Raw genomic sequence first — 27056 nt, forward strand, 5'->3', positions numbered from 1 at the left:
GCCTTGACACTGCTATGAATTGCTATGCCTATCTCTGTAGGATAAAGTTAAAATGAATGTGGATTTTAAGAACCACTTTGTTAGGCATGCCGTTTATAGAGTTTGGAATAAATACAAAGAAAAGTCTTTTTCTAAAATACCTCTTTGGGTGTCATCCCACAAAGCCTTTTTTAAAGAAGGAAAAGACAAGAGAACCCTAACTGGTGGATTTATAGCGAAATAATATCCTTTGTTCAAGGTGAACCCACTCTTAAATCAAGAAGAGCTAGAACGTCCTACATGTCACTGCTTATTTATCTACAATTGAAAATAAAGGTTTCTTTTGGATAAAAATTTTATGGTTTTGAAGTTGCTAAAAATGAAATAGAAATAATACTGTGTATTAATGATGAATATCTTATAGCTAAAGTTTATAAAATGTTATATTGGACCTAGAGAAGGAGCATGTCAAATATTGTATCATTCAATGGGCAAGAAATTGCAGTTATAATATAATGTTTGAGCAATGGGAAAATATATAGACTGAAAGCCTGAAATTCACCATTGAATTATAATCTTAAAGATTATATATATATATATATATATATATATATATATATATATATACTTACCTCTAATCATGGTACGAATGTTCCTTGCAAATTTTTTTCATTGTACTATGTTCTATGTTCATTGTCTTTATCTCATTTCTGGCCCCCCTTAAGCAGTAACTCTCTCTCTCTCTCTCTCTCTCTCTCTCTCTCTCTCTCTCTCTCTCTCTCTCTCTCTNAGAGAGAGAGAGAGAGAGAGAGAGAGAGAGAGAGAGAGAGAGAGAGAGAGAGAGAGAGTTACTGCTTAAGGGGGGCCAGAAATGAGATAAAGACAATGAACATAGAACATAATACAATGAAAAAAATTTGCAAGGAACATTCGTACCATGATTAGAGGTAAGTAGAGAGAGAGAGACCTATGATAGAAGGTGAAATAAGATGGGTTGTGAAATTGTAATGTCCATTGTAATGCATACTGGTTTCGTATTAATTTAGTGATGGCTCATTTCATAGAAATATTTTAGCCTAGAACTACGCATAATATTCAATGAATATGTGGCAGAATATAGCTGTGTCCAGCACTAACTGAACCATATTAATAAGGCCATAAAATCATTCAGAACAATTTCAACATACTCTCAAAAATTTTGAAACAGAAATGGTGGTGGAGAAATGTATAAATAAATGAAGGTATACTGAGTATTGTGAATTGCTTTTACATGGATGTAGAACCTGTAGCTCTCCAAAAGGCATAAGGTCTTGTTACTAGACAGACCATCTATTCTGCATAGTATTTGCCTGATTAACTCAATTCTACTTGGCATCCTTCAATGAAAAAAATATGTTGGAACCCTGGAAATATGCCTTCTATGTTGCAGCCCCTAACCTCTGGAATGACCCCTGCTCCTGAAATCTTGGTAATCACACTGTGCTGGTGTTTTGTAGAGCCTTGAAGATTTTTGGCTAAGATAAGTAGCCCCTTCTGAAAAATGGGAATGCTGCCCGGTTTTTGCAATATTTTGTTCCTTATTTTTTACTATTTTTATTATTATTTTATTTCTTTTTCTCGCCTTTTTTATTTGGGAACCTTCCAGAATCACTGGAAATTGATCAGTGTAATAATAATAATGGAAAATCAGACTGGAAAATAATATCAGCAAGTTAGGATCAAATGCAAGCAAGCTAGAACAGATGAAAGAAAAGAACAAAAAGACTAAAGAATACTTGATTAAAAAATATCACTTAGAAACAAGGAAGATAAAGGAAGCACTGGAAATACTAAAGCAGCAAATAACAGCTACACCCAAGAAGATCAGCAGAGACGAGGCTCAAACTATAAACTGATTCTTCAGTTTCAATCCAGTTAGAAATGTTTCTTTTTTTAATTTTTTATTAATTTTCTAATATTACATTTGCATATTTGAAAAGCAACGTGGCAACTGAGTACAATAATTCCATTACATTTAAATATCATCAATACAAATCTCAAAATATTACAACAACTAATTCCCTCTCTTTCCCCCTTAATATATACTGTCTCATATTCAAACCAACATAATTCTTATTCTATCAATCAAACAGAAAATAACTCTCTAGCATTCATCGATAATCTTCAGTTTATACATATCTTAATTAATTTAACATTCCATCTTTTAGACAATCAATGACCTAATAAATTTTCCCCAATTTTAATTTTCCATTAATATTTTAAATTTAACGTTGATCTTTTTCATTTCCAAATTTTAAATGACCCCAATTTGTATCATAGTTCCCCCAGTCTAAAGTTTCAGATACACCTCTGATCTACACATGATTCTCACCGTTTGCATCAACCAATTAATAATACAAAGTAATATTCTTATTTAGTAATTCTTCAGTATCTTAGAATCTCAAATTTAATAGCCAAGATTTCTTTTATTTCCACACTTAGTATTTCCTCTTTCCCCCCCTCTTTATATCTATCTCATATCTGAGACAAATAATTTTAACCTATTAGCATTTATACCACAAACCAATATACAGATTTAATTATTAGTATTTTACTTCTAAGTTTTACTTAACCAAAATGTTTCTTTGTCTTGACTCACAATATCTTGAATTCAAATCTTGTTTTTAAACATTCAATCTTTTAGCCAATCAGTAACCTAATAAGCTTTTCCCCATTTTAGTTTTCCCTCAATATTTAAATTTAACACTCAATATTTATTTTTCCAGATTTTAATAAACCACAATTCCTTTATCACAATTCCTCACACAATCTAATGTTTAAGATACGCACCTTATATATAGATTCTTACCATCTGCCTTAACAAATTATTAAAACAATATAATATTCTTATTTTAATATTTATACTTTTTAATTCTACATAACCAAAGATTTCTTTATCTCAAATCGTTGCAATATTTTATATTCAGAATACATGTTTCATCTATTTGGGTATATTCTCTTTTAAATCTCATGTATAAATCAGAACCCCAGTCCTTTTCAGTCTTATTCTAGCTTTCTTTCTTTGTCAAATCATCTTTCGTGTCTTTGCTTTTAAATCATCAAGCAGATCTCCTTGTGTTGTTGTGGCTATTGTTTGGTGTTGAAAAGACCATCCAATTGCCTTCTTTTTAAGAGGACTAGCTGATCTAACAGGTCATCTCATTTTTCCATCTCAAAGTGGTTGTCCCAAAGTGTTTATCTTCTCTTTCATCTGTTTTTCTTTTTGATCTTCAAGTTCCTGATTTATAAGAAAAGTCCTTTCCTTTTTCTCTATTATCAATTTCTTTTCTGTATCTTCCATTATCTGTATTTGTTGAGTGATTGAATCTTCTTTTTTTTTTAAACAAGTTTTATTAATTTTCCATTTGTATAAAGCTTCGGGTATTAAGGAAGCAACATGGTGGTTGGGTAATACATAGTCCAATAACAAGCTTAACCATACATACGTCAGTTTACATCATCAAAAATTTCCTCTCTGTTTTCCTTAGCTATTATACCAAATTCAAATTAATACATTGCTAGTTATAACTCAAACATTTAAAACATTTATCAACAACTTTTGACTTATATGTCTCCAGATCCTGTTTTTAACTTTTATCTGATTTCAATTACAGTATTCCAGTTGGCTTAGGTTTCGGATAACGCACGGTTCCCCTAATTCATTACAGAATAGTTATCATGTCTAAAATACACTTATTATTTATTCAAATAAATTTCACAATCATATTCTACTTCTTATTCTAATATCATCGCTTATTCGTAAAATAACCTTTATCCTCTGAATCCATCTACTATATTATAATTCAAAACTATTATTTTAGTAACTAATTTATTTCCCTTATAGATATAAATCCTGAATATTAAATCAATTAATGTCTTTTAAAATCTCCTTATCCCGTTAAGTGAGATTTAAGGCTCTTCCATTAAATGTCACATAAAGAAAACCATTTTTTAAGTCTAACTCTGGCCTTCCTTTTGTGCCAAACTGGCTTCCATAACAGAGCTTTTAAATTCTTGGGTGGATCTCCCTTCATTCCTGCATATGTCATTTGAATCAAGGAAGACCATCCAGTCATCAGCCTATCAAGGAAGCTAGTCCCTTCATAGTCATTAGATTGTTGGTCTAATAGTTTGAATCTCCATATTTGGCTTAATATATTTGTCATAAGTTCAGGTTGGTCTTCTTCTTTTTCTGATTCCAGCTGGTTTAGATGAAAAGTCATATTCAGTGTTGTAGTTGTTTTTTGATCATTTGGGTTATCTGAATTCTCAGTGTATTGTGTATGTAAGTCTTCAGCACCTTCCATCTTAATGTTGTTTTCTTCAGTTTCTGTTGCTGTTGAAATTGCAGATTCTTTAGATGAAATCAAAGTTTGGGTGTCGGAGTTCTGAGTAGATTGTAGCTGGCATTCTTTCAAATCCACTTTAGTGTTAGTTCCTTCTTCTGTTGCTTTTTGGGTTGTAAGTTCATCTATTGAAGTCAGGGCTGCGTTTTGTAGCTTTAAGGTGGCGCGTATATCTTTCATTCAGTAGCTTCTAAGATTTTTTCAAATATAAATTTGAAGTTAAGCTGTGGGTGGTGTTCCTCCATTTCTGTGGTATTTACGAATAGTCCTTTAGTGGAGGCTATTTTTAATAAAAGTCAATAACTATCCACCTCCACTATAATTATTTTCACCACCCAGCTGTTTCAAGTTCTTATCTTTTTTGAAAATGTCAAGGACAAATTTTAGTCTCAGAAGTCTCCCAGTCAATTTTTTTTTCACTTGCTGTACCAAATTTTGCCACAAGATGTCCCCAGTAACATACAAAGTTAAGCTTTTATCCAGTTCAAAAAAGGAAGAGAGAAATATTTCTTCTTTTTTTCCAGCTTAGAAAACAAATAAAACAATAAATTTCTGTAAGAATAAAGAACTTTTTGGGAACCCAGGTATGAAATTAGAAGTCCAAATATTTGGTCGTTTAGTCTAATTGTTCTCTCTCTCTCTCTTTTTAGCTTTATATTCCCAAAGTAGGCAGGAGCCGCAGAATTGAGCAGGGGCAAAGGGATATTTCCAAAGGCTTTTACAGGAAAATAGTTGGGAAGCAGAAAAGGTAAGGTAAGGTCTCACCCAACTCCTCCAGGTTGCTTTTGTCGTGCTTAGTAGTGCTTTGGGCTTTCGGCTGGAACGGCTTGGTGATCAGCCATGTTAATGGCAGATCTTTCCTTTGTTGGCCCAAAGGAGCTGCCTCGGATGCAACGGAAGGACTGCCGCCCTTCCACAGTCAGTCGAGGGTCCTCCTCAGTGGTAGTCGGCCCTCCAGGGCGACTTTCAACCCTTTGCAGGGTCTTCCAGCAGAGAAAAACCGGACGGCGGAGAGAGCAGCCTCCCCGCGCGCCCACTGGCGCCACGATCGCAAACCAGAAGGCCGAGTGGTTCAATCTTCTATCATAGCATTTGATTGTTCCACTTTCTCTATAGAATTCTGTATAGATGATTCTTTAATTGAAGTCATAATTTGAGTTTGTATATCCAGGCTACTTTCTTGTTTTTTCCTGCCATTTCTTATTTCATCACCAGTTGTAAGAAGAATTTGGACAATCGCTTTTAACATGCAAAGAGTTTGTTCCTGTTCTTCTTCTGTAGGAAAAGTCCATTCCTGTTCTTCTTCCATTGTAGTATATTAAATTGAAAGCTTATAGTCATAAAGTCCACTAAGTGAAGAGCAGAGCTGAGTTTCTTGCAGCTGGTGTTTCAAGGTTGTTTATATCTTATCTATTTTCTAAGCTGTCAACAAGTCTCTCTTAGGCAGTAACAGGTTGAAATCTCAAGTTTAGCCACCAGGTATCACCCCAGAGTTGTTTTGATCTTTTCAGTTTTTTTCTTCTATTTTAAAATAAAAAACCCAGATATTCAGTAAAAATAGAGAATAAAAAATCAGAGAAAAATAAAGAAAAAAAATTACAAATCTTGTAATCCACCAATTTTAGGAAGTAGAGTTCCAATTAGCATCCCAGTATTTTTTCAATGTTTTAAACTCCCCTGGGTAGTCGATCACCGCTGTTTCTGGAGGGAGGGCGAAATCCCCCTTCCCTCTCCACAGGGGGGAAAGTAGTTTAGCAGCTTGTGAAGGTATAGAAAGCAATTAGGATTTAAGAGAGGTAGATCTCACCCAGTCCTTTCCATGCTGCTTTGAAGTTGCCATAGTGTGACTTCGGCTGTCTGCAGCCTAGTGACGAGCCATATTTCTATGGCCGGTCTTTCGTCCGCCGGTTTGGAGGGATTGCTGGCTCCAGTAGGAGAGCCCCTCCTTGCTGGTCGCCTCTACAGGGCATCTTTTGACCCTTTTCAGGGTCCCCCAGCGATATGAAACTGGACGGGGAAGAGGAAAGTTGTCTTCCAAGCGGCCATGGCAGCCACGTGGCAAACCGGAAGCCCTAGAAATGTTTCTACCAATCCATCAATGGAGAGACTACAATAACTCAGTCAACATCTGACAAAGAAGAAATAGTGCAATTCTGGCCACAGCTATGGGACAACCCAAAGAAGTACAACAAGACTGCAGCTTGGCTAAAGGAAGTGGATAAGAATTTTTAAAAAGCTGAAATTAAACAATTAAACAGCAGAAATGGTGGAGAAAAAAGCAAGGAAGGTCAAGAGTTGGTCAGTAGCAAGTGAAAATGAACTGCATGGTTTTTAGCTGAAACATCTGACTGGTCTACACTTGTTGCTAAGCAGTTTAACAACATACCGCAAGGAGGTGAAATTGAAAAGTGGCTAATACCTGGCAAAACTTACTTGATAATGAAAGATCCAGCAAAAGGGGCAGCATCAGGCAACTACAGGCCAATTACCTGCTTACTAATAACATGGTAGCTTATGCAGTCCAACAGCATCTAGTTGAAAAAAAGCTACCTGAATAGAAAGAAAACCTCCCTAACAGCAAAGGAACAAAAGATCAACTCCTAATTGACAAGATGATTCTGGAAAATTGTAGGAGAAAGACCAACTTGAATGGTTTGTTTAGAAGAAGGAGTTTGACTCCCTGCCACATGATTAGAGAAGCAAGTGGTTAGAAATAACAGTAGATACATCAGAAGCTTTGTGCAAAGATCAATGGCACAATAGAAGACACGGTTGCTGGTCAGTGGTGACAGATTGGGAGAGGTTAATATTGAGAGTAATCTTTTAAGGAAACTCACTTATCACCATTACTGTTTGTGATTGCTTATTGCTCTGTTAACAATACTGAATAATTCAGGCCATGGCTATCAAACATGAAAAACATCTGCCAGGCTAACCCATCTCCTTTATCTGGATGATCTGAAGCTGTATGGAAATACATTTACTATGCAACATTGTCCATATATACATCAAGATACTGCAATGGAGTTTAGATTAGACAAATGTGCCACCCTCACTATCAAACAGAGAAAAATAGTGAAAACAGAAGGAATTCAGATCCCTTATGGAAACAACACCAAGAGTTTGGATGAAGATGAACACTACAAATATCTGGGCATCCTTCAAGCTGACAAGCTCAAGCACACTGAAGTCAAGAACAAAACCAGAAGTGAATATGTCAAGAGAGGGAGGACGATCTTAAAAGTCCAAACTTAAGTTAAGGAAATACCATCAAGACAATTAACCCCTGGGCAATTCCAGTCATTAGATTCACAGCTGGAAGAGTAGACTGGACTCAAGCAGAACTAAAAGCCTGGATAGATAGACCAGAAAAATAATGACAATGAATCTTTCTCCTAGCAGCAATATTGACAAACTCTATTTACCAAGGAAAATAAATGGGCCTGGAATGTTGCAAGTACATCAGACTGTTGAAGAAGAAAATAGGGCACTGGAAGAATATCTTAAGGACATCAAGGAGAATGCACTGAAGATAGTATACCAGGAAGACTTACTGAGTACTAGAAAGACCAAATGGCCAGAACATTAAAACAAAATAGGAAGCTGAACAGATAATAAAAAGATCTGGCAGACAAAGGAGCTTATTTTGGCTGCACAACATTATATTTTAAGAACAAATGCATACAAAACCAAAATTGAGAAGACAACAGGAAATACCACGTCTGCAAAGAAGCTGAAGAAACAGTAGATTATCTGGTTAGTTACTGCAAGAAGACTGTACAGACTGAATACAAACAATGGCTAGACAAAGCAGCAACAATAATACATTGGAAGATCTGCAAGAAATACCAGTTACTTTCAAGAAAGAACTGCTGGGGCCATAAAATAGAGAAAGTCATAGAAAATGAAGAAGCTAAATTGCTCTGGGACTTTAGAATTCAAAGACAGGCAACTGCCACATAATACCCTAGATTTAACAATTGCTGATAAGAAAGATAAAAAAAGTCTGAATAGTGGACTTGGCAGAACATAAAGACATCCAAATAGAAGACAAGGAACTGAGAAAAATAACAAAATACAAAGACTTGTGAAAAAAAAGTAAAATAATGGTGACAAAAGAATGTAAAGATAGGTGCCTTGGGTGCAATCCCAAAATATCTGAAGGACCAAACACCATTGATATGGACAAAATGTCCATTGGTCAATTGCAAAAGGCAGCTTTTCTTTACTTGGAATAGCTTATTGTGATAATACCTTTAACACCACCATACAATAACTGCCTAACCCAGGTCCTTTGATAAAAATGCAATATCCAGTCTAAATCTCTTGCAACCAATCATAATGCCAAAGGTGACAAGTCCTGGGAGTTATAGGAACATCAGGAATTTTACCAAAAAGCCCTCCTGAAATAAGCAGGCTTGAATAGGCAATTATTAAATCACTTATTCCTATGAACATTTATCAGTTACATTATACAGCAGAAAGAAGCAGACCTTATGCTGAAATTTACTTTGTATATACAGATAGTCCACAACTTATGGCCACAATTGAGCCCAAAATTTATGTTGCTAAGTGAGTGAGTTTTGCCTCATTTTATGATTTTTCTTGCCACATTTGTTATGTCAATCACTGCAGTTATTAAATTAGTAACACAGTTACCGGTAAGTGAAATCTGGTTTCCCCATTGACTTTGCTTGTCAGAAGGTTGCAAAAGGTGATCACATGACCCCCCCCCCCAGGACACTGCAACCGTCATAAATGTGACTCAGTTGTCAAGCATCCGAATGGAAATCACGTGACCATGCTGCCATGGTTGTAAGTGTAAAAAATGGTCATAAATCATGTTTTCAGTGCTATTGTAACTTCGAATAGTCACTAAGTGAACTGTTGTAAGTCAAGGACTACCTGTAATCTGAATATTCAGAGAAACCTTGGCAACGGCAATAAGAGTCTAGGTAAAAAGCATCTAATGCAGCCATAATATCTCAGGCTCAGTTCTACATATCTGTAAATGTGTAATGTGCAAGTCCAGCCCACATATACACTCTTAAATATTTGTTAATCTTGTTCATCACTGAAACAAAAATTCTTCATAATTTAGTCCATCACCATTATGTGAATTCTATCTCTGCATTTTTGTCACCTCAGAATTTTTGTATCGTATTTATTGAAAACCATTCATCTGTGCTGGCCAAATTCAATACAAATAGATATTTTCAACTGTAACTACATTTGTAGAGAGTAGTATAGAGAATAAACATAGATGTGCCCAGAATGATAGCTTGCCTAAATCCAGAAACTTAAATGTAGAGTGGAAAAAATCCCCAATCTCAATAATTCAGAGTTTTTTGTTTGTTTGTTTAGAAATAGCTTTTATTTTATAAAGCTGAAGTTTGGTCTGTAAACTTTTTAATCACACTTATAAAAAAGAGGAGGGGAACTGAAAACGTTTCTTATATTTCATAGCTACACAAAGATTATATTTATAATATACATATATATTCATATTTATAATTTGAAAATCAAAAAGATAAAACTTGAGCAACTGAAGCAAGGTTCATATTTCAGACACTTGTTCGTGTCCTACAAAGAGCGTTTCTTGACAGAAAGGGTTCACAAGAACCATGCCGGTGTCCCTGTAATCCCCATTGGCTGGAGAACGGGGCTCAGAAAGGTGGTCCTAGAAAATATTGAGGGGAGGGGGAGAAAAAAAGATATTTCATCACATATTAACTCTCATAAAATGGAATGTGTTATATTCATTCCTGCCACGCAAATGGATTGTTTTATATAAGGCGCTATATAATTAAGGTTTTTATGTAGATTAGCTGATTTTAAACTAATGCCCTCCAAGTAGAACTTTCTCACAACCAAGTTGCTTGGGATAAAGGTAAATGTATGTAATTCACCCACAACTGAAGGGCTCTATTGCTTTGAAAGTCTTGGGAGTTTTCCATGTTTAAAATGACGCTCCATCAGTTGTGTCTAAAATTTCATGATTCAGTTTAAAAACATAAACAATTGGAGCTAGAGATACAAACTAAGACTTTTAATCTCCCACCATCTAGAAAATCAAATAAATGGAAATCACCTCATGCAAGGTTTACTTTTATTCACCTTTACTGTATTATTTGCCAAAATTACACATCATAACTTCGCAAGCAAATCCGTATTTGAAAAATAGTAGTAACATTTGATTTTAACATGTTAGCAGAAACTAACAAGACAGGATCATCCAGCTGTATGCAAATGTTAAAAAAAGAAGTCTTCGGGAAACATAGCTACATGGTAGTTTAAATCTATGACAAATTTTTCTTTGTCTTTTTTAGCATTGGCAAAAGCCAACATTTTATATACCATAAATGCTAACTACAGCATAGTATTGCCACTTTCAGGTCTTTAGAAAAAAATGTAGTTTCTTTATACCATTGATAAAGGTATGGAAGGATAGGAGTTGCAAGATGCAACTTTTCCATAATATTACTATCATGATGGAAACTAACTGCCAGATATGCTCTCTGTTAAAATGTCATGGAATCTTCTTGAATTTTCTAGCCACTAAGGGAAAAATATTTAGCAGAATGTTTACCAACAACCAAGCTCAGTTGAAAAATGAAAGATCCAGTTCAGAAGATTGTGATATAGAAATAAGAAGTGCTTTCAGATCAGGCTGTCCTGTTTCATTCATCAGTACACTTATCTCTCATTTGTATCTCTCCCACATTTTCCCATTTTCTTTTTTCTTTCTTTTTTAACTTTCCCACTCCTGAGTGTTATGGAAGAAAAATGCTATAGCTATGTAATATCTTAATAATAAGTGTCAACCATATGGAAACCTCAATTGATCCTGTCATTAATGGACAGCATAAAAACAAGCATAAGATGAGCCTGACTGAACCCAAAAGAGCAAATGATGAACTGAGAAACTGAAGTTGAACAAAAGGCAGATAGAAAATAAAGAACTGTAATCAAAAAGAAATAAAGTGAAACTAGAAAGAACAGGTTAAGTTATGGCACAGTGCAGAAACCAGGTGGGTCAAGCAAGTGGGGATAAGAGAAAGGAGTGGGGCTTAAAAGCAGGAATTTGAGAAATGATAGGTTTTGGAATTATATAATCAAAACTACTGATGATAAAGAGTAATTGAATCTAGGAGGAGGAGGAAAGCGTATGAACAGGAATTATCATTCAGAAAGCCAAGGGATAATGATCTCAGATGATTCTTTTGTCTTTAAAGAACTGTGTGAAAATAAACATTTCTCCTGGTTTCCATCACCACAGGAAGAAAACAGTGGGATATACATTAATCTGAACCTCCCCAACACGGCTTTGCCAACAGGATTCTAATCTCACCTCAGATGTTTCAAAGGATTGTATTTCTCTTGGCAATTCTACTGCATGCTTGTTGAAGTAGTCCATAGTGATTGCATTGTTCCAATAACTCAGGTTGTTTTCTGGATTTGATGTCTTCTTTTTTCGTCGCATGCAGCACACAGTTAATAGCACAGCTGTCAATACAAACATGTTGGGATTAGGTTGTGAATAAAATGGACTGATTGTTGGTATGAAACGTCTAGAGCCTTCTACTCTGTCATTACTGGGCTCTTTCCAACCTCATCCCTAACATGCTGCAGCAACTTGATGATGAGATGCATCGCCTTTGGAGGCTTCCATTTTAGCTTATATTAACTGATTTAGAGATGGTTTTATTATAAAACTAGACAATCCATGACCCATTGAGTCATCCTTTCAAAGTTATTTCCTTACGTAAAAAGAGAATATTTAAAATAAATTATTTATATTACAATAGCATTTATATTATATCTCCCCAACTGTACTTATTTCAGGACTGTCTGTGGGGTTCAAGAACAAGTCTATAAAAGAGACATATCCATCACCAGAAATTTCATGACATTGTGGTTGCAACTATTCATAAACACCTACAAATAAGTTCAACTCAATGGGATAGGCTTTTAGAAGACTGTACCTACAATGCGTATATAGTAGTGGTAAATAACATGCAACCCTCCAGATTTTTTTTATCAGCTGCCAGTATGAAGGACTGTGGGTCTTGTAACTCAAGTTATCTGTAGAGCACCAATTTGCCTACATACTATTTATATTTCTGAGAAAAAATTAATGAAGCAGTTATCCAACTTTATTTGTGCCTTCGAGTCAGCACTGACTCCTGGCAACTTGTCTTTCAGTTTTTAGATTTCAGAACTGATTTGCTGTGTTCCTAGGACTGAGAGAATAACTAGCCCAAGGTCACTCAGTTAGCTTTGTTCCTAAGACTGGACAAGAAATCATAGTCTCCAATTTCCAGCCTGGTGCCTTACCCACTACACCAAATAGGTTCTCATGTTTTAAAATGAAAATCAACCACTTGATGTTACAAGTATGAATAAACAGATGAGTAGAGAATGGTATTTAAGCCTTTTCCCTTCATTCCAGTTTTCAGATCAACTTTCCTCCTCCAAGTGAATTTTGAGTACAAAAATGAGCAAAGAAAAATATTAAGCTGTCTCTCCTTTTCAGCAGTTCTCCTTGGTTTTTTCACAGAAATACACTTTTTTTCTTGAGAGAGGCTACTTAAATGATTTGCTGTAATATTTAGTTCAGTCTAAATATTGGTCTTCAGAACTGTTGGTCTTCAGGTCTTCAGAAATGTTGATTTTCAAGTCCTAAATCCCCAAGATTTATGATCCTTTAACTAACACACAAGAGTAAAGATTTTAAACTGGAATGACTAATAATGTAAATATAATAAGATTTCACAGCATATTGTCTTCTCAGTTAAAATTAGCTGTGAGACAGTCTGCTAGTATAATAACAGTTTTGATTTGGATTACTGGAAGATTTAACTTTTTATTATCACTTGAGAATGGCAGCAATTTTATCAAACCTAGACACAATAATTTTGTTGGCCACTCTTATTTATATTGTGATAACTGCTACTTTTATTGGAAACTTCCCTCGCCACTTGCTAATTGAATAGTTATTATCAGGGCTTTGTCATAGAACGTATTGGAATGGAGTTCTGGCACCTTTTTTCGATGGATTTTCCAGAGTTGCATTCTTTTCCTATTGTTGCCCTTCCTATCATTTGTTTTTGAAAATGCCCTGTTGGCAGTACGGTGTGAGCAGGGTTCCCTCCGGCGCTGTCTGATTCCTCTAGGAGGAGCCATGAAGCACTGAAGCACCACAGCTTGATTGGCTGGGTCGGATCATGTGGTGTGGAAGCCGATGGTGGCGGTGGGAGACATATAAACATGGAGGCCATCTTTCACAAGAGGTTGAGTGAGCCTTTTGCCTTCCCTTACAGAAGGTGGGGTGTGAGGTTAAAAAGAGGCGAAGTGAGAGGAAAGAAAGGCGGCTGGTGTGGAAGCTTGCCCAACAGCGAAACTTTGCTGTTTCGGTTCCTTGGGTAGTTCAAAGGCGAAAATCTCTTTTTAGTCTTTTATACTTTATATTCAAACTGAAGAGGGGAAGAATAAGAATAAAATCAATGTCTTGTGATTTTGAGGTTTTATTAATAATAATAATATTAATTATGTATTGGTCAGATGTAAAGGTAGACCTACAGTATGAGGTTTAATCAGATCTATTTATTAAATTGGGTTTAACTTAAAGGTAAATTAAAAGTAATCTGTTCACTGACAAAGTTTCAACTTTAATTTGTTTCAAGTCAATATCCATATTAAACTCCAAATGTTAATTTTTCTACCTTGTTTGACAACTTAAAAATAATTCAATCTTTTACAAGCAACCAAATTTTGTTTTATTGGGCCAATTTCATTCCACATAGAAAGGTGACATTTCCACTCATTAAACTAAATGGGTATGCCAGTGGTAAATGTCCCAAAAGATTAACAAAATGCCTTATTGTAATTTAAAGCCACACAATGCATGGTAACATTAATACTAGTAATAACTTACCTTGAACAAAATCCCAATCTTTTAGATACACTAAAAACTGAAGGTTTTTTTTTTCAACTACAAAGGTAAACCTTGTAGGGTAGGCAAGGTGGCTTGTATGACGTGTGTGAGTTCCGGCACCTTTTTTTTTTTTTTTTTTTTACAAAAAAAGCACTGGTTATTATAGAATTGTAAAATTCTGCTCAGTGCAAGAAATCGTAGATCTCCAAAATGATATTGTAGTCTCCACTTGAAGATATTTATAGGAAGGGGGAGGATTTCTTCTCCAGCGCATTGATTTCATTAACTCTTACCAATTAGATGCTTCCTGTAATATTCAACTAAAATCTATCCTCCTGCAACTGAAAACAAATTAGATGGCGCCCTCTGAAACAAAATACCAGATTTGATAAAGCAAGGCATTCATACAGTCTATGAGGCAGTGATTAGGCTAGGAAGAAGAGGAATATGAATTAAGATAACAAACATCTTTTATAATAAACAACTTTCTGAAAGAATTCTGAGACAATTGAAGCTCTCTTTGATGTTTGTTAAGACACACATCTACATTTGGTTATTGATGCATATGTAGATCACAAAAAGCCCCTGGACCAAAATTCATCAAAAAACACTGTTGAAACATGGAAGGCTGCAGCTGTTTCTGCAAAAGCCAGTTAAGAGGAAACCAATTTTCCTTTCCAATTTATATTCCATAATTTTTCCAAGAGTTCAAGATGGCTTACAGGTAATCCTGCTCTCATAACATGGCTGGAAAATTTGAAAACTTCAAAGACAAATTGCTGGAAACAGCTAATTTCCCTAGTTCCACTATACTATCAGGAAATGGAGTATTATGAAGATTTATTCTCCTGCCCAACCTTAACAGTGGCACCAAACTGAATCTTCAAACCATTTGAGAAGTTCAAGATCATATTACATATGTTTGAACAGACATATAAATTTTTTAGCTTATCCATTATAAATAATTTTACATATCTGTTGTGAGACGTTTGAGGGGGAGCAATCATGTGATTTTAGCAGTCTCATTGTAGTGGTTGCTGGATGATTTCTACCTATCTCTCCTTTGTATCCTGAAGGTGGCAGCAGTTATCTTAATATGCGACAGATTGTCAGGTGATTGGCAGTGAACCAAAGGGTGCTAGCAGCAACTCCTCCCCAAAAATCAAATTTTCAGGAAAATAAAGCAAATTGTTCGTCTATCACATTAAGTGGGTTCTTCATATGATATTATAAGAAAAATTGCTTCTTTGTGGTCATAACTGATATGCAATACATTCATTTTATCTTCAAAGATTACAAAAAAGCAGTAAGGGAAAAATATGTTGGGATAATGCCTGTTTTGTAGTATTATTCTTCCTTGATGCCATGAATGAATCTTAAGTGAAGCAGTTCATTAATGTTACTGTATTGTTAACCTTGAAGCTTAATATGTATTTACCAGGATCTGAGCTAATTTTATTGAATTGAGTTGTGGTTATTCTGTTACTGATTTTTGTTTGTATGATTATTATTGATATAATTATATAATAATTATATTAAAATGGATCGGCACACTGAGTGCCATACCAAAAAATTTTCATCTGTCAACTGCAAAAAGCCACACTGCTTGGATTCACACATACAGTACTACACTAATAAATTATGATGCTCTAGATTCTTGGAAAGAACTTGATGTGTAGGAATGCTTCTCTGGTGTTTGGGGATGTGAGAAGGATTTTTTTATTTATTTTTTTAAAAAATAAATAGCACTCCACTGACGGAATGTCTTTTTTCTAAAGCCAAGCTAGTATCAATATAGTTTTGGGCAATATTTTAAATGGCAGTATTTTTCACCTAGGTGGATCTTATTGCATGTTACTGTTTATTACTTTTTTGTTGATTGTCTTCCACTCTGAAATCTGCTGATATAGAGGGTGATTTTTATTTAAATAAATATGCAGTATGAAATGTTTTTCACATCTAAGCTTCAGGAATAGCTGTGCTCTGAAAGAGAAACGACGCATATGTTCTGCATCTATACATTCTGCATCCACCAGATGGCACTATGATTGAGAAAAAAGATGGTTTTAAATTCATACAGCATCCAGCTAGCATGTAGGTTTCTTTGAATAGAGATAATAGTTGACATCTATAAACAGGTAACACATACATATTATTCTAGTAAATATTCCATGTGCACATTGATAGAAAATATTTGAGGAACCTCTGAAATTTGATCAAAATCTATTACTGGTTTAATGACAATCCTTTAGGAGCATGATCCACCATTATAATAAATTCACTACTGGGTTATTTCAATAATGATTAGTAACTGTTGCTTTATGTTTTATCTTGATTTGTCTTTTTTAATTAGTTTTTCTTAAATAATTACCTTGAGCCCCTTTCTTATAAATAAACAAACAAGAAATTAAATTCAAATCAGACCTATTCAGAACTTAGTTGCAAGAGACATATGGATGGTTTTCTGGAAAAGGTCATTTATTTGATTTGAAAGAACTAATCAGTGAAATGAGGCATATACATTTTATACTGTTCTAATAATTCCAGTTTCAATTCTCACCCACTATACAGAGGTTTTGATTAAAAAAAACAACTTTTAACCAACATATAATTTATAGATTTTTAGTATGGAAATTTCATAATGCATTGTTGTATGATCCTGCAGACATTCTTCAAACTTCTTCTAAAAGCAAATTGTCAGTGACAGTATCCATAACCTGCTCATTACATGCCATGTTTTTCATGAAATGGTAACTGAGTATTAATGACTATTGATATGAAAAAGTGGTAACTCCAGGAAGACAGCACAAAGTTAAACAGCCTAGCACAGTGGTTCTCAACCTTTTTAATGCTGCAACCCCCCAACCGGTCGTAAGTCGAGGACTAAACCGGTCATAAGTCGAGGACTAAACCGGTCATAAGTCGAGGACTACCCAGCCGGTCGTACGTCGAGGACTTTCCCTGCCCGGGAGCGCCGCGCATGCGTGGTTCTTCCCCCTGCGCTGGCCGAGGCGTAGCTGGCAAGCGGCAGAGACGGAGCAGGCCGACCACCAGCTGGCCCAGCCCAAGGGAGGTAAGGCACCCGCCGGAAAAGGGGAAAAAAATGGCGGACAGCCTTGCTTAGCGACCCTCGTGAAATGGTTGATCGACCCCAAATGGGCTCGCGACCCATAGGTTGAGAACCGCTGACCTAGCATATAATTTTATTTGCACACAACCAAGATGTGATTTTAAAAAACCTAAAGTGGTAATAATACGGATATATTTTATATATCACTTACACTGAAGGGGATAGTCTTGGTACCTGAGGAACTTTTTAATACAACTTACCACCATTAAAGAAACTGCAGTATAATAAAGTAAATTGATTCATCTAGCTCAGTATTAACTATACTGAACCTAAGTGGCTAAGAAGTTCCCAGAGATTCAGATAATGTCTTCCAGTTCTACCTAGAAATGTTGTAGATCTTCTATATGAGGCTTGAGAACTTCTGCATATAAAAAAAATTGATAAATTAGGTGCTCTACCACTGACATGTCCTCTTCCAATTATGGGGCTTCGAGAAGGTGTTTCAAATGCCAAGTTGTTCCTTTGCTTATCCCCACACTTCATAAACTGTATACTGTCACAGTACTCCAGAACACTGCAGCAAATGCATAGTGACAGTGTAGCATATTTTGCTACTTAATAAACAGAACTGTGAGTTTGCTGGGGGAGAGAGAATGGCATGAATCAATACAATTTGTAAAAGATGGTGTATAAACAGAACAGATATCAGAACTACATTCTCTGTCTCTCTCACGCAAAGTCTGGTTGCTGTTCTGATGAAAGAGGTGTCATCAAAAATACTGAAATCTCAGCAGACTTTTTAAGAGAGTTGCAGAATATACTAACTTAAAATTGAAATATCAATGATGCAAGTAACTTCACTGCCAACTTCTTAATCTTCTCTGATGGAATAGCTACTGGCTATAATTAGCTTCAATTAAGTAATAATATCAAAAATGAATTAGACCAATTGTGTGTCACAATTATTAAGGTTTCCCAACTAAAGCTCTTTTCTCAAGAACTTTATAATGCAAACATTGGGAAAGCGGCATCAGAGGCATTATGCAGGTGAGGTCTCATTTCCAGATATGTGGGAACTTTTCAAGGCAAAATTATGAAAGAATAATGGATTACTAAGCTGCTGTGCTTTCTCAATTGATCAAAATTATTTCCTGAAAAAAAATTGGATGCTCCTGGGTTTCGTGCACCCTAATACAAACACAAAAAATATGAAAGATCAAAACACAGGCTAATTCTGCCGTGTCCCCAACAGTGTGTAGGTGTACAAATACAAGGATGTTAAAATAACTTTGGATGATTATTAACTATATGGAAGTCATATTATAAAGATCAATGAAACTTCATAATTAGGTTGTTCAATTTTTTTTCTTCATTATCAATATTTAATACCTGTTATATCCCACAGGGCATAAATTTATAGAGAAACATCCAACTTACAGCATGAGGATACAGGTACACTGATGGCTAAGATGATCCATGCTATATCCATTTTGCTGAGACAAATAGTTGCTCTGTATTGGGACTTGTCTCTTTCTGTGACATGAGAAACATTTCCTGGGACATCAGGCTTTCTGGTACCAGCAGGTACCAGTCTGTTTAGGAAATTCTCTGTTGCTGTTGAAGTGGAACTTGGCAGCCACGTTGAGGATTCCATAGACAATGTACTGCTTGGCAAGATAGCATTATGTCCAGAGGGATGCAGTGTGGTAGCTGGTTCCTCAGTAGAGCCTCCTGTTGTATATAAGGAGGAAAGACTGGCATCAACATCATTTTGACCAGGGTGTCCAAAGTCTACTTCTGTTGTTGTTGTCCCAGGACCAGAAAAAATGGGTACCTGATTTGTACTCTGACTTGAATTTATCCATGAGTTGTTTTCTCCCAGTATATCCTGTATGTCATAAAGTGTGGGTTTAAAAGGCACAGTCACCATTTCAGTAACAGTTGATGGACCCATTGTTGGGGTAATGAGACTAATCTCCTGTGTAATCAGTTCTGATGACCTCCCCTTCTCTGTTTCATTAAGGCCTTCCAAGGTATGAATAGAATCACTTGAGTCTGTTGTGGTTTCCTGTAAAGTATTTTGATGACTGGTGTGAACTGGAGGCTGGGTCTGAAATGGATATTCTGGGGGCCAATTTTCTGTGGTAGCAGAAGAATACAATTCTGTCTTTAGATAAGGTTGTGTAAATGCTGTGAAATTGCCTTGGGCACCCAGAAAGATTTTTTGTTTATTAAGTGATTTCCTGGACAACAAAGCACTCTGGTTGTATAAATGATAAGATTCTGTGTTGCCAACAAAATGGCTGCTGCTTAATTTCTTCTGGCCAACAGAAGGAACAGAAGTCTCTGCTAAACTACTGGAATCAGCATTTGCAAGAGTTGTTGTGGGTAAAGATTTGGTTGTGTGATGGCCTCCAACTCCTGGAGTTGTCTCCATAGCTAAAATACTAATATTGTCCATCAGGAGGCTCTGAGATGACACAAGTTTGGGAGTCAGTACCTGAACAGCAAACACTAATTCTTCTGTTAGCACCAAGATCAATAGAACACCTAGAAAAAACATAAACAAAAACGAGAGACAAAAATTAATGATATGGAAAATCTGAATGTCATCAAATTACAAGCCTGAAGTGCATGATACATATACAAAATTATATATCTACATAAAATACATATACCAATTTTATTACATAAATGATTCTGAATTTTAAAAGAAATATTATATTATAAAGAGAAATAAAATACCATGGTTGCATCATACTATAATAGGCCTGGAAGTCATGCTTTTGTCGAGATCATCTTTCTCAACTGGAGTTCTGTGGAATCCTAGCTTTTGTAAGAGGTTGCTAGCAATTCCATGAGAGATTGTAATTGGATTTTTTTTTTTAAAAAAAATGTGCACAGTGCACAGTGCCAGTGCTTGCTATGGTGGGAATTTTTATGTGCCATAACTCAGCAGCTAGACGGCTACTTTGTTGTTGTTATGTAATGTGTGGGTTAAAAGCAAATTGCATTGTGACGTTTTCCTATTTTTTGCCATTTTTAGTAGAGTTCCCTAAGACCTGAAAATTATTTCAAGGTTTCCTCCAGAATAAAGGACTAAAACTCACAATACCCACCCACCCCCCATTTGTAGCCTAATGCCTTAACCACTACATCAAACTGGCTCTCTCGCTCTCTCTCTAAAAAACAACAACAAGCAGAGTATTTAAAAAAATATTTTAAAAAATAATGCATGTATTGAAAGAGTGTGAAATGTCCATTGGTCCAAGAGGCTCTTTGGGTTGAAAGTACTGAAAGTCAGTCCCTAAAAGAGAGAGGGGCGGGGGCCAGAACCTTGATTCTGGGAAGCTTTCAGAATCTTAAAATCACTGGTCTTTGACTGTAATAAAGGTTGAATCTTTTTTTTTTTAAAGGTCCAAATTATATTTATGTATGCAGCATTATTCTGAGTTACATATGACAGAGGCAGAAAAGGAAATACAAAACCATGATAAAAATCAGTGATAGTGAGATGGGCTGCATATAAATTTAATAATAATGATTCTTGTAACAGCTTACATTCTGTGACAATACGTTTAATACCATCAAAAATCAACATCGGCCTATTCCAGGTCCTTGGGAAAGACTCACTAGCTCAGTGGTTCTCAACCTGTGGGTCGGGACCCCATTTGGGGTCGATCGACCATTTCATGGGGGTCGCCAAGCAAGGCTGTCCGCCATTTTTTTTGTCCGCCATTTTTTTCCCCCTTTTCCGACGGGTGCCTTACCTCCCTTGGGCTGGGCCAGCTGGTGGTCGGCCTGCTCCGTCTCTGCCGCTTGCCAGCTACGCCTCGGCCGTCGCAGGGGGCGGAACCACGCATGCGTGGCGCTCCCGGGCAGGGAAAGTCCTTGACTTACGACCGGTTGGGTAGTCCTCGACTTACGACCGGTTTAGTCCTCGACTTACGACCGGTTTAGTCCTCGACTTACAACCGGTTGGGGCCGTGGCATTAAAAAGGTTGAGAACCACTGCACTAGCTGGATAAAAAACACCAAATCTAATCTGAAGTTCTGGCTGACTATGAGATGAACTATAATATTATTATTATTTATTCCTTATCCAAAAAAGCTATCGTTGATAATATGAAAAACAGTGTAGTATTGGACTTATTGACATATATGCTATAATAAAAAAAAAAAAAAATCTCTATTCAAGTTGCAAGAAACAGAAATAAGCTTATTAAAATCAAAGAACTGGAAAGAGCCATTAAAAATGACTTTAATGGCTCCTTCCAATTCTCTGATTCTAAGAAACTCATTTCTGTTTCCTGATTTATTTAATAAATAAATAAAGTCATTAAGTTAAATAAATAGATGATTAAAATAATTTACTCTATGTAAGAATTCAAATTAAAACATCCATGATAGCCTCTGCATTTCCAGCAAAGGGAACTTATCATCTTCTCTGGGTAACTGAGTCCTTTATCCAGCTCTTAACATTGGACTGTAATTTGTAACATGAATCCATTATCCCATAAGTGCACTCTGAATGAAAGAGAACAAGCCCCTGGCTTTCTTGCACCTTAACTTGAGGGTGTTTCATTCAAGTCTCCTCGTGCAATTTGTTCCAAAATGGACACTTCTATCAATGGAAGTAATAGAATATCAGCATTATTATAGTGTCTGTTTGAAGTCCATGTTTGTTATTCGCTAGAAACACCTCTGAACTCCAATCCGCTGTCTGTTGGACAAAGTATCTCCTAAGCATGCCCAAGTGAGCTGATAACTTTTCTTGGTTTGTATTGTTTTACAGCATACAACAGATGGGGGAAAAGAACCCAGAGGTAAACATAGGCTAAGGATTAGCTTAAGTTAAAGCCCATCCAGATGGCTCAAGCAAATGAAATGTGTCATGCATGACAGGGGAAACAAAAGGTGAGGGACCACATGGCTAAGAAAGAAAATTCAGTGACTGTTTGAGTATGAGTGCAAAGCAAATTGGCAGAACTTTTTCTGGCTGAAAGTTTTCTAAGGTCAAATGCACAACCATTTATATTGTACCTCCAATCATGATTTTTGCTGAGATTATGAAAGGGAAAAAATACTATACCTTCAAAATTGTAGGTAAATAATTTAATTCTGAGCTTTAATGGGCTATTAGTTTGTCATCATTTTTTTTTTAAACTAGATGTTTCCCCAAATTTGGTGGCTTCCTGATATACTTGTTCACATTACCCAAAGCTCCAAGTCAGAGGAGTAGGAGGAATGTTCTACAGAGCTTCTGCAGAACCATTGGCATCACAGTATAATGCCCTTTTAGGATGCCCTGGTTTAATACATTAACTCCTTCATGTTCTAGAAGTTAATGGCCACACAAACATTAAGCTTTTCTATAGGAAACATATCTTTTCTACATTATTCAGAGGGATGGTGAATTTAGACTGAAATTCTATGTATAACAGAAAAGCCAAAAATCTAATATCTCCTTTGAGCTGGACTCCTGGTGACTACATATGTATATTTATATTGTTCTCCTGGCAATAATACACTGATGGATTTTTTTTTAAAAAAAATCTAATTTAGGCTACCTCTGTGATAGACTAGACATGCTGAGAGTTTTCAGACTAATACTTTGTGTCAGCATTACACATTCATATTGGCTGGCACACAGAACAACCTTTTAATCAGAGCAGCAGCAATATTTTATTTATTTGTAACCCACCTTTATTATTTTTTTTCAAATAACTTAAAAGTGGCAAATGTCTACCACACTTTCCTCTTCCATATTTCCCCACAACAATCCTGGCCCAAAGTCACTCGGCTGACTTTCATGGCTAAGACGTGTAAAGCTTATTTTTGGTAAGAGCTTTGGGATAAGTGTCTTGGAAGTGAGTAGTTAGAGCTATGCCTAATGCAAAGATTACAAATGGTGTCACTGAACTGTCTTCTTTGCTGAGCAAGGCTATTTTTCATTTGGATGGATATTGAAGGAGTCTCTTTAAATCTCAGGAAATAAAAGGAATGCTTCCTACTAAGTCTTTGTATTAAGTTTTAATCATCATATGAATTTCAGTTGAAAAAGTTACTTCCTATGTAGTCTTTTTCCGCCAAAGCAAAGAGCAATTTCTTTCACACCAAAATGACTTTCCTCAAGTACTCAGTCCTTCTATCACCATCAACTTTGGCCATGATGCAAGATAAATACAGCCTATTTTATCAGCTAATATAGCTCGAAAAGCAAAGGCAGAAGCAGATTTTTGTGCTCAAACCTGCTCAATCTTTATTTGGTTCCTTGAGTTAAGAAAGCAAAAGTAATTAGCATTCTTCAAATTAGAAAAACATATGCTACTGGAAAGGAAGATTATGCATTAATCTCCCCAGAGGAGAAATGACCATGAAAATTATACCATCTTGCAACTTCTATAGAAAGCAAACAAAACATTGACATATCTCAATGAATATTCTGATGTACTGCTTAATTTGCAGGAATCGACTTTCTTTTAAGTAGACATGTAAAACTTTTTGTTATGAAATCTGTCAGTGTTACATCATCTTTTAAAATTTAAACATCATTTGTTTTGGAGTCTAGGACTAGCAATCAATTCATGTATTTGTTTCTGAAGTGGGAAAGGTACAATACAGATTTTGCTGCCTAAACTTCATGCAGGGGACAATTTATCGGAAATGAATAAACTATAAAATATCATTGTACAGCAGATTTCAGATATTTCAAATTTAATGGTGTGGGGTTTTCTTTTTCTTTTATCTGCTTAATATTTTGGAGATGCTGGATTAGAGAAGTTACCAAATATACTAGTCTCCCCCCCCCCTCATGCCAGACTGATTTGGCAAATAATTTTTTTTCTAATCAGAAACCAGCCGCTGAATAAGTGACCAATTAATGAAAAATTAGTATGCCTGAGTCTTCAAAGTTTCTGTCAGGAACTGTCCTGTCCCCTCTTTCTTTGGTTACATCATTTTGTTTCATTCTTTAGAAACCATTTTGCCAAAATACAAATGGATTTGGGAGCAAATGATCCATAAAATATTGTTCAAATTATAGTATTTCTGTCAAAGCTTAGATTACCTCCACAATTATATTTGAGGGGTTTGGGTTGTTTCAGTTTAGGAACATTATTCAAAGACTGATCTCCTGGGAAGGACACTCTATTTTTTGAAGATAGCAGGGGGTTAATACCTACTTTTTAGGGGTAGGTGCACTAAAAGAAGAGATGAATACATAAAAGTATCTGATCCCAATCTTGTGGCTTCAAAGCACAAAGCACAATTCCTAGCATCCCTGTCCACTGATCATCTGGTTGGGGCTGATGGGAGTGTATCCAAAACATAGCTGAGGAAGACTACACTACAGCAGGTACGGTGTGTTCAGTAGAAGCCCTAAAAATTATGTGTCTAAAATATATGGAGAATTAAGGTGAGAGTCGGCCATTCAGACAGTCAACGCTAACTGCTTGACTCGTTTCTCAGCCATTTACAGTTTAACGAGAACCACCCAACCAATCTGTTTTGTCACGAAGGTTTGTTTCCACAGAAGCCAATTCGGTCCAAAAAATAAGAAGCGCGGTTTACTCTCGGCTTATAGAGCATTCGGAACAAAAAAAATAGTATCAGCAGAATATTGATACCAGCAGCCATCCAGGCGGTTTCCATTTCTGTGCAAGTCGGGCGGGGAAAAAGCGAGATTCCTTTATGGTAAAGCGCAGCTGCTACTGAAAAACGCATCCAGACAGCCGCGTTTTCTGGAAACGATCACCTGGACCATTTAATAACCTCTTGCAAGGAGGAGGGCGACGGGAATAGAAATGGGGGTGCGGCAGCGACGGCGGCAGGCAGGCAGGCAGGGAGAGCAGACCGAAGACTCCGGTTTAGCTGACCTGGGGAATGAGGACTCACCTGAAAATATCATTTGGACTCGACGTCAGCAGACATTCTCACCTGCCGGCCTCATGCGGACTTCCAAACGGCTTCATAGCAAGACGATCGCTCGCAAATGCTGGCATCTTTTGGGGGAGTCGAGGGGACAGGAACCGACTACGTAGGCGTGTCTTGCGGAAACAGCTTCGCGCCGGTTCTTTTGCAGAGGTTTGTTAAGGCGAGGGCCGCGCACGGCTTTTTAGTTACCAAGTCCTGTTTCTCCCCGCCCCCAGCAAAAGCTGCTTTGTATTCCACTTCGAGCGATTCGCCCTCACCGCGCCCCCCCCGCGCAATGATCCCCGCCCAATACGACATTGGTCTTCTACAATGCGGCGCCGCTCTCCGATCCCACGAGCATCTCGAACTGCGCTGGTTTGCTAGCGGAGCAGCCTTCCCCTCCAAATGTTATCTGGTTGAGGCGGCAGGCAGGCAAAATTGGCTGCATCTTTCCGAGACCCGCTCTCCAGCCTTTTGGAACGATCCGGGTTAAAAACAAAACAAAAACAGAATGCAGGAAGAGAAAAGCAGTGCTGGCAATGATCTCTGGGGTAATCCTTTGTGGGCCTCAACAATTTCAATGGGCTGTTAATTTATTTAAATGATGTAATAATCGTTGGCCCACTTAAGACCACTGATCTCTACCTCAGCCAACCAGATCTTAAGTGGCCAAAATAGCCAAGGGCCGGCTATTCCACTACCCCTTATGGGCATGACTCAGATTGAGGAGGGCCAGGAAACTCCTATTTAGAGTTTAGCCTTGAATTCAGTAGCTCATTCATCTAAATAAATCAGGTTTAGCTATTGTCTTGTTCTTAAGGGGTGATCTTCACACATCATATTACTCAATATTTAACAAGTCAGATTTGGCCTTACTGCAAGACATGAGGCTAGCCATTATAACAGAATAGCAGAGTTGGAAGGGACCTTCTAGGTCAGTGATGGCGAACCTTTTAGAGACCCAGTGCGCAAACTGCAACCCAAAACCCACTTATGTATCGTTGGGTGCTGGGTGGGTGTGGCCCATTGGGGGGCGTGCCCACGGTGGTAATGGCAGACTGGGTGGGACTAAAAAGTTCAATCAATCAATTCCAACTTTGCGAGATCTTTATTTTCCCCGCGAGAAGTTGAAATTGATTGATTGATTTTGGGGGGGTACACATCAGCGGAGGCCTAAAGCGAAAAGGTTTTATAAAACCCAGCTGAAGGTCTAGGACTCGGGCAACGGCGCAGGTGCTCACAGAGAGGGCTCTGTGTGCTACCTGTGGCACGCGTGTCATAGGTTCGCCACCATGGTTCTAGGTCATCTAATCCAACCCCCACCCAAGCAGGAACCCTACACCATTTCTGACAGATGACAGTCCAGTCTCTTCTTGAAAGCTTTCAGTGATGAAACTCCCACAACATCTGAAGGCAAACTGTTGCATTGGTTGATTGTTTTCACTGTCAGAAAAGTTCTCCTTATTTCTAGGTTGAATCTCTCCTTGATCAATTTCCATCTGTTATTCCTTGTCTGGTCTTCACGTGCTTTGGAAAATAGGTTGACATCCTCCTCTCTGTGACAGCTCCTCAAATATTAGAACACTGCTATCATGTCTCCCCTGGTCCTTCTCTTCACTAGAATAGCTATGCCTAGTTCCTGTAACCGTTCTTTATTATTTTGGAAAACAGGTAAAAATGGCCTTTAGCTTTGCTTAATTCTCCTCATTTGGATAAGGCAAAACAGCTTTTTCCTTCTTTCTCTGTGTCTCTTTCCTACCCAATATATCTT

At 36.9% G+C, this 27056-nt stretch overlaps 1 protein-coding gene across 1 annotated transcript; it reads right to left on the bottom strand.

The window, feature by feature from the left end:
• Positions 1 to 9898: 9898 nt before the first annotated feature.
• Positions 9899 to 25387, bottom strand: TMEM108 (transmembrane protein 108). Its single transcript, XM_015823418.2, has 4 exons — positions 25268 to 25387; positions 18809 to 19921; positions 11716 to 11870; positions 9899 to 10044 (listed from the first exon to the last, which is right to left on the bottom strand). Exons 1-4 carry the CDS (start codon positions 25278 to 25280, stop codon positions 9922 to 9924), a joined length of 1404 nt encoding a protein of 467 aa, XP_015678904.2. The 5' UTR covers positions 25281 to 25387; the 3' UTR covers positions 9899 to 9921.
• Positions 25388 to 27056: the final 1669 nt, after the last annotated feature.

This window comes from Protobothrops mucrosquamatus, unplaced genomic scaffold, assembly GCF_001527695.2.
Source record: "Protobothrops mucrosquamatus isolate PMUCROS unplaced genomic scaffold, P.Mucros_1.0 scaffold_177, whole genome shotgun sequence".
Taxonomy (NCBI): Eukaryota; Metazoa; Chordata; class Lepidosauria; order Squamata; family Viperidae; genus Protobothrops; species Protobothrops mucrosquamatus.

Excerpts from the sequence above, each read along its gene's own strand:
- TMEM108 (XM_015823418.2), bottom strand. Across the intron at positions 11,871-18,808 it reads TGTACCTGTATCCTCATGCT|CTGTGCTATTAACTGTGTGC; the intron begins GTAAGTTGGATG and ends TTGTATTGACAG. Across the intron at positions 10,045-11,715 it reads AATCCTTTGAAACATCTGAG|GACCACCTTTCTGAGCCCCG; the intron begins GTGAGATTAGAA and ends AATATTTTCTAG.